The following is an 8657-nucleotide window of genomic DNA, read 5'->3' on the forward strand; positions in this document are numbered from 1 at the left end:
TCCCTGGGATGTCTCAGCAGATGGGGGCTGAGCCCCCAAGCAAGCACACATGGAGGTGCTGGAGCAGCAGAGAGCTGCTTTTTCAGCTCCCAGTGCAGCTGTGGGGATGGAAGACACTGGTTAAACATCACGGTCCTGCACCGAAGGTAACATCCCCGTGTTTTTCTCTCCCGCGGGCAGGGAGAGCTGCTGTCCCCATGTCCCTGGGATGTCTCAGCAGATGGGGGCTGAGCCCCCAAGCAAGCACACATGGAGGTGCTGGAGCAGCAGAGAGCTGCTTTTTCAGCTCCCAGTGCAGCTGTGGGGATGGAAGACACTGGTTAAACATCACGGTCCTGCACCGAAGGTAACATCCCCGTGTTTTTCTCTCCCGCAGCGTGTCCGAGATGGCGACCGGCCACCGGCAGCAGGTACGTAAGGACTCAGCGTCCTGCTCGTGGAGGAGAAAGCTCCTGGAGCTCTCCTAATGTAAGGTGTGGTAGGGATCTGTAATTATTGAGAGCCGTTAATGAGTGTTGGTAATTAGCGCACTGGGTTCTGGCTGTGCCTGATGGGTTTGGTCCATACCAGCTCAAGAGGAGATCCGTCTCCTTCAGGAGATATCACCAATCCTCACCAAAAAGGGGTCTCCAGAGAAGACAGTAAAAAGTCTTGATGCTTTCCTCCAATGTTCTCCGACTTTCTGAGGTGATTTCTATACATTTAGTGACTCCCAGTGGACGTCTCTTCCATGAACTCTTCCTATCTCCCCATAACCCACCTTAACATCTGAAGGCAAGTGGCAAGGAGCCCCTCAGCTTTGCCACAGCGGCCTAAGAAGCTCTTAGGAAAGAGGGAGGTGCGATGGCTCATCCAGAAAGAACGTGCACAACTGTAAAACCTTTTCTGGGCAGAGCTTGTGAAATGGAGTGGAAATAAGGCCCCTGTCCGGTTTTCTGGCTCCTCCTGCCCTGTGCTTATGAGCCAGGGGAAGGCGAGAGCTGTTTTCTCCTACGTGCTCTGCTGTGGAGGATTTTGTTCACTTGCTTTGCTGCTGGGAATGGCATGAAAATAGTGATGGGGTGCTGGGACCTGCGCTGGTGGCAAAGCTGAAGGAGACGTTGGCTCCTTGTGCCATGCACGGTTCGGGGGACGGCCCACGGTGAAACTTTGCTCCTTATTTTTGGAGAACAGGATCAGGATCTTCTGTGTCCTGATCCTTGTGCTGATCTCCTTAACCCCTGTCCTGCCATGTGTGGTGTTTTTCCACCCATGTGTTTTTGCCCAGGTCCCACCTGAGATGGTTTTGGAGGCCTCTCCTCGGTCAGGATACGAGTGTGCGTGTCCATCCCGTATCGGCTTCTTGGTGCGACACCCGTGGCGCTTCCATAAAGAGATGCTCCTGTTCCTATAAATAACCGGAGACACATGTAGGGTCTTTTGACACAGATACATTTCCATTAACAGAAATAGGCTGATGGGTGGTAGTGGTGGAAAACTGCCCATCAGAAGGAGTTTGAGATGCTGTGAAGAAGGAGGAGGTGAGGTTTGCACATCTTCTCCTGCCCGAAGGAGCCAAGGTGTGATCACTTTGCCCAGGAAGCCTCCATTCCTCTGTCTCCTCTGGCTTTAAATCCTTTTATTTCCATACTTTGCCAGGGCGTGTCATAATCGTAGGGGATTTTGCAGCACAACAGCATGAGAACAAAGCCAAAGCAGACGAATTCATTGGACAAAAGTCCAGCCAAAATCATGTCACTTGGAGAGGCGGCTGATACTGGCTCAGGAAATCCCTCAGTTTGGGGTTACCAGAGTCAGGAAGCTTGTGCCTGGGAAGAGCAGATCTTGATGGTGGAGTTGGGATGACCCCTGGCCACCCCTTTGGTTCGCTGTGACAGCAGTTTGAAGTCCAAGCCCTTCAGAACAGGCTCTGCCTTCATCCTAAAGCCCTCTGTGACCCCCTCCGCTGCAGGAGGAGGAGGAGGGATCCTGCAACGGGTGAAGGCTTCCTTGTGCTGTGGTAGGACATCCCCTGGGGTGATGAGTGGCACTGACAAACTGTCCCTCATGTCATTTTCAGGTCCTTGTCACCTACAACGGGCAGGAGTGCACTGGCCCTGCGGAGCAGCACAACCCGCTGAGTGACAAGGCGAAGGTGCTGCTGCCGGAGCAGGGCGTGCAGGCGTGCTGGGGGGTGCAGGACGTGCGGCCGGCCGCGCTCCAGCCCCCTGCCGTGCCTGTATCCAGTGGTCCCATCCCTGCTGAGGCACTGCAGAGATCCGTATCCAGCAGTATTGATGTACCCAAGAGGTTTGTGCCTTTGGCTGGTGGTGTCTTGCTCGGGTGGGAGAGGAGCTTTTGGCTGCTCTGGCAGCGCTCACGCTTGATTTTACACTGACAGAGCAGTGATGTTGGGGATATATCCGTCTTCCCAGCACAGGATTATCTGGGGGATGGTTTAATTTAGGATTAAGGGGATTTTAATTTTTTTTCTCCTCCACATGGGAAGAAAAAAAATCCTTCCCAGTGTCTTAAAAATGACTCAAAGTTTATGGAGGAAGGAAGGCAGTGGGAGGGAAACCTACTGCTGCTGCAGGTTGTGCTGCCCTTTGGGTGCCCGGTAACTCCCTGGTTTGCAGCCAGGCTGTTTCTCTGCTTTTTCCTCCACGGGTTTCACATCTCTCCCTTCACGGTGCAGGAAAGCTGATGCCGCTGTGGAGATGGACGAGATGGTGGCAGCCATGGTGCTGACGAGCCTCTCCTGCAGCCCCGTGGTGCAGAGCCCTCCCGCCAGCGAGAGCGGCATCCCCAGTGAGTGTGCATTGAAAATATACCTACATATTTGTTTAAAAAACCATCTGAAACAAAAGGAGATGAGGAGGAATGTGCTGTGCTGTTTAAATCTTGGTGTTAGGGCTCTTGCTTGCTGCTTTGCCTGGTGTCAGTAGCTGCTGGGACAGGGCCTGCGCTGGACTGGAGGTGACTGGGGAGCGGCACCGGGGTCATGACAGAGTCCACAGATGTCAGCACTGATTGGGGCCAAGCAAGCCGGGATGTCCCTGGGGGTGACCCTGTTCTCTGCAGCCATCCCAAGGGGCTGGGGAGCCCCGCACAGGAGTCCCGGGCTGGGGAGCACCGCCCGGTCACTCCTTTTTTTAGAGGTGGTTTCATTCCCGAGGAGTCAAATGCAGTTGGAGGGATAAAAATAACCCCCCGGAGCCGTGGGAAATGTGCGTGCCCCGGTGCTGGCTGCTCGCCGTGTGCCGGCTGCACCCGCGGGGTTGCACTGATGCCAAGGAGGATGGGACAAAAAGTGATAAAGCACCAATAATTGGGCGCTGAGCAGAGGTGCGAAGGCTTCACGGTGCCAAGTTTTTTCAAAAAATAAATAAATAGAGGTAAATTGTCGCGGGTTATGCAGCATCAAGGCTGTTCTCTGCCCCGGGGTGGGGTTTGGTTGGCCCTGAGCTGATGGTGACAGCACTGTCCCCTCCCCACAGCCTCACGGGCAGCGTGTGATCCCTGGAAGGAGAGCGGCGACGTCTCGGACAGCGGCAGCAGCACCACCAGCGGGCACTGGAGTGGGGGCAGCGACATCTCCACCCCTTCGCCCCCTCACCCCGCAGGCAGCCCCAAATACTCCAGCGAGGCCCTGAGCTCCCCCCAGGCAGATGATGGCTTCGAGACCGACTCTGACCCCTTTCTCCTCGACGAACCTGCTCCACGCAAGAGAAAGGTATTGCTGCCGTGGTGGGGGTCCCAGTACTGGTGGGATGGCTCAAGTTGAGCCAGTGTCCCACGGAGGGGATGCTGCCACTGGGCAGGGGGTGACAAGGGCCATCTCTCCACCAGAACTCAGTGAAGGTGATGTACAAGTGCCTGTGGCCAAGCTGCGGCAAGGTCCTGCGCTCCATCGTCGGCATCAAGCGGCACGTCAAGACCCAGCACCTCGGGTAAGGCAGAGATTTCACCTCTTCAATCCCTGCCCAACCACTAAAGCCATGCACCCCGCTTCTTCATAATTTGTAATTCCTGCACCCAGTATTGGAGATTGGCCCTGTGTGCACTGAGCTCGACAGTTCTCAGTCAAGCAATCCGTGTCACCAAAGTCACTGTTGCTTGAGTCCCCACCTTCAGGGAGCCCAGGGCTTTTTGGGAGGCACAGGAGCCCCATTTGGGCTTTAGGACTGCCCATCTTGGGTGTGCATTTTGCATGGGGAGGGAGTCCAGGTCACACAGGAGCCCCAAACTTGCCCCAAACTCAGTTTTCTTGTGCCTTTGTCCATGTTTTCTGATACATATTTTCCTCCTCCTCCTTTGAGAACGTGAACACTTTATGAGAGAGGAGGATAGAAGGGCTGTGATGCCGTGGGCAGCGCTGGAGTGCCATCCAGTGCCCGATAAATGTACTGGGAAAATAATAATAAAAAAGACTTGAGGGGCCGTTTCATTCTGCGTGAACCGCAGGGCTTTGGTCGCAGCTGTGCTAAGTGAGCTCGATTAGAAGTGAGCAGGGGATTTTCAGTAGTGCCTGGTCAATGTGCCAGTGTTTTTAAAGGCCCTGGAAGAGGTATTGATCTTCCTTGGAAGCGCAGAGGGCTGCTGTAGAGGCAGTGGCTGTGCTGATGGCAGCTGATGTGATGTTTTAGAGCTCAGGAGCAGAGCTGCTCTGCCCAGGAGGGTGAGATCACTCTCCCCCAGTGAAACTGGGGGCTGCTCGCCTTCCCTGTGATGAAAACGGGGCTGCGTTTTCACCGTGATCCCTCTTTTCTCCCTGGCAGGGACAGCGCAGACTCCGACCAGCGGAAGCGGGAGGAGGATTTCTACTACACCGAAGTACAGGTGAAGGAAGAGCCGGTGCCGGAGGCGGCCACCGCCACCAGCCCCACATCCGCGTCCGCCCCCATTATCATCCAGCAAGCCCTGGCGAAGCCGGAGGCGCTGCTGGTGGAGCAGCCGGCGCTGGAGCCCACCCTGGCCAGCAGTGCCCTGAGCCAGTCTGCCCCCAGCTCCTTCTGGCACATCCAGGCTGATCACGCCTACCAGGTGAGCTGGTGGCATCTCCTGGGGACGGGTCACCTCCCAAAATCTTGCCAAAGGGGCAGGTTGTGATCCAGTTTCCTCTGCAAGTCCCCACTGCGGCAGGGAGGTTTCATTGCCACCACCGTGGCACGGAGAGGCTTTGGTGCCGGTGTAGCACCATCCCCTGCCTGGCTGCCCTTCAGCCCCTGAGCAAGCAGCTTCGTTACCACCTGGTTAATGACCCCAGGGCTCGTGTGCTTCTGCCGTGGCCATCCCGGGCTGGGGGGAAGCTGCTGGCCTCCGTTCCCCTGCAATTACCCAGTGTTGGTATGCAACACACCCTTCTGCCAGCAGATAATGCGGGGCTGGAATGCAGCCGCGCCGGATCCTGCACGTCCCTGCTGCACCATAGGGAATTTGGGGACCCGGAATCGTGGTCTCAGTGATCCTTATCCCCACTTGAGAGCTGAACACTGACCAAGAGCTGTGAGTTAGCACAGGGACAGACTGTATAGATCCATAAGCTGCACATATACCCATTCCCACCGCAGGGGATGGATGCAAAATCGTTTAAAAGCAGAAAGCCTGTTTCTTGACAGCCTGCGTAAATAGGTGCAAAAAATAAATACATGTAGATGGTGCACGTGGTTTGGTGCTGTAACCAAAAGAGGGTGCAGAAAAGCTGCTGTGCCTCAGCGAAGGGTGACACAGTGCACGTGTGCTGTGCCCTGTGTTAGCAGGATCTGTGCCATCACCAGTGCTCCCAGTTTGCAGGTACTCCAGGCTGGTCCTCATAGGGAGCAGCATATGGGAATGGGGACCCCTTGGGAGCTAATGCTGACCCCGCTTTTCCCCCACAGGCATTGCCCTCCATCCAAATTCCAGTGTCCCCCCACATCTTCACCAGCATCAGCTGGGCCACTGCCACCTCGACTCTCCCGTCCCTGTCACCGGTGAGTCCTGTGTGCGTTTCCCCTTCATCTTTTTGGGCTGGGAGCTCAGGGGACCTCATCTCTGTCTGGATTTGTGGGCTGGGGGCACCCAGGACCCATATGGGATGGGGAGAGCGTTGTCCCACGTCCCCTTTTGACACCCAGTTCCCCACAGGTGCGGAGCCGGTCGCTCAGCTTCAGCGAACCCCAACCACCGACGCCGATGCTCAAATCCCACCTGATCGTCGCCTCCCCGCCCCGAGTGGCCATCGGCACCAGGTGAGGGTCCTACCACCAGGAGGAGACCAAAAAAGGGGGTCTGAGATGTGACAGAACGATGCTGAGCCGAGGTTATAGGGTCTTAGCTTCGATAAGTGCCCGAAATCCTGCCACCAGTGGCTAAATGTTATTTCTTCTCTTCCCTTCCTTTTGCAGGAAAGTCCGTGGGGAAGCCAAAAAATGCCGTAAGGTTTACGGCATCGAGCACCGGGACCAGTGGTGCACGGCTTGCCGGTGGAAAAAAGCCTGCCAGCGCTTCCTGGACTGAGCGCAGCACCGCGGTGCCGCGTCCCTCCCCTGCTCCTGCCCGGGGAGCACCGGAGTCCCTCAGTGCTGCAACAGGGACCGTGGAGGTACCTCCTGGGACCCCAGAGGACACCTCCAGAGCTGCGTGTAAATTCCTCCTTCTGTATATTGTACATTTGCTGGGTTTGCTCGCTCTTTTTTTTTTTTGTTTTTTTTTTTAAATAACTTTTTTCCAACTTTTTTTTTTTTTTACAAAGAAAAACCTGAAGAAAATCTCCCTTTGTTACGGTAAAAGCTGCGGCTGGGAGGGAAGGAAATTCCTTGGGATTCGGGGGGGAGATCGGAGGCGATCTGGGGACCAAAGAGCTTCCTGCATTTCCCAGGTCGACCCTAAAATCTCCTGCGTCCTTTGACTAGCTAAAAAGTGCAAATCCCTTCTATCCTTTAAGGGTCAATTATAGCTTTAAATAAGAAACGTTGGGTCGCTGCAAGCAGGGCAGGAGCAGTTTTTGGGACAGGAGTCGAGGGTTTCTCTCCCCACGTGAACCTGGTTTTTGCTCGTGTCACATCGCAGCGGTGGCTCGAGGCCGCCTGTGCCCACTAGGTCATTTCTGGAGGCGTTTGAGGAGGAGAAAAAAACATCCAAAATATATTAATCAGGAAAACTATGAGAATGTTTAAGGCAAAATGAGAAGGAACACCAGGTTTTGGGCTTTGTAAGTCTGCTTAGCTCCGCGAAAGGCGATGTTGTGCCCCTCGCCGTGGTCCCCAGTTCAGCAGAACACCTCGATATTTGCTTTTCAATCCCGTCGAGCCTGGTGGGACTCAGTTTTCTGACTTCCAGCCTTTAAAATCATTACTTACCCAACCCAAATTTCTCCTGGTTTCTTGTCACGGCCACTGTTTCTTGTCCCCCCTACCTCGCTGTCACTGCATTTGGGAGCCGAATTGCCCCCTTGATTTTCTCCCCTCGACGGGGGCAGCAGCCATTGGAATTTCTATTCTTCTTTTTGCTGCGTTTTTGATAATCACAGATATTTTTAAGGAGCCTCAACTTCAATTATCAAAGCAAATCAAGCGACTGAGTCCGATATTGCTCCCAAATCGACGCAAGCCCCAACGGAAGGAGTCGTGTGGGCAGGCGAAGCGGGTTGAGATACCTTTATGTGCATTATTGGTGCTTGTCGACGTGTTTGGGTATATTTTTTGTTACTAACATGTAATTTTGTACCTACAAACAGTTTATTTTGTCCCATAACCCCATCTTCTATGGAAAATCCCACTCGGTGCCTCGCTGCATCTTCATTTTCCGAGTATTTTTTCAAAACAGGACACGAAGCAAAAACCAAGGTGAATTTATGCTTTCCTCAGACCTTGTGCCTTTGCCCCCACGACTCAGAGAGACCCAAGCAGGATCAGAAATTGTATTTTTTGCTATTTTTTACCACAAAAGACATCGGGCAGAGCAGGATCCATGCTGGCAATGGCCGGACACCACTCAGCTCCCAGCAAAATCACTCAGGAAATGTCAAAAAAAGCCATCCGGGGTTGGCATCGGGGTGCGAAATCACCCCCAAAAACAGGGGGTGTCGCATCGGACAGCCTCAGAGATCAGGGTTTTCACTGCTGGGAGCTCAGGTGTCTGAAAAATAAAGCAAAAAAATAACTTTTTATTGTTAAAAGTGACTTTTTAAAATGAAAAATATATAGAAAAAGGAAGGAAAAAGCGGCGGTGGCTTTGGAACAAGGGCACCCAGCACTTACTGCCCGGCAGGGATTGCCTCGAGGAGGAGGATTTTCAATCAGTGTTGGATTTTTTGGGGGGTGGGAGGTGCGTACGGCTGCTTCTCCAAGGGCTTTTGTGATACGGACTTCACCGGACAAAATTATCCCTATGCTCACTGGTTTTTTTAATTGGTTTTTCTAATTAATATATTGAATGAAGGAAGTGGTCCAGGATGGGTTGTTTGGGTTTTTTTTAAATAACATTTTACTTTATTTTTTTTCTTTCTGATTCGGCAGCGTTTTGGCATTTTTAACCCTTCCAAAATGAAAAAACTTCCTATTTTTTCCAAAAGGAAATAAAACCTCCTATTTTTGCATCAACGACAGCAGGTTTCCACCCTGTCTGGCACTGGAGATAGAGATATATATAGATATATATAGATAGATATATAGATACATATATATATATGTATA

The 8657-nt window shown here is 53.1% G+C and overlaps 1 protein-coding gene across 1 annotated transcript; it reads left to right on the top strand.

The window, feature by feature from the left end:
* Positions 1–386: 386 nt before the first annotated feature.
* Positions 387–6480, top strand: ZNF395 (zinc finger protein 395). Its single transcript, XM_010192985.1, has 11 exons — positions 387–410; positions 1268–1345; positions 2060–2186; positions 2241–2289; positions 2678–2790; positions 3480–3715; positions 3832–3932; positions 4761–5025; positions 5862–5954; positions 6109–6212; positions 6369–6480. The coding sequence occupies exons 1-11, from the start codon at positions 387–389 to the stop codon at positions 6478–6480; spliced, it is 1302 nt and encodes a 433-aa protein (XP_010191287.1).
* Positions 6481–8657: the final 2177 nt, after the last annotated feature.

The sequence above is a fragment of the Mesitornis unicolor genome, unplaced genomic scaffold, assembly GCF_000695765.1.
Source record: "Mesitornis unicolor isolate BGI_N332 unplaced genomic scaffold, ASM69576v1 scaffold31729, whole genome shotgun sequence".
Taxonomy (NCBI): Eukaryota; Metazoa; Chordata; class Aves; order Mesitornithiformes; family Mesitornithidae; genus Mesitornis; species Mesitornis unicolor.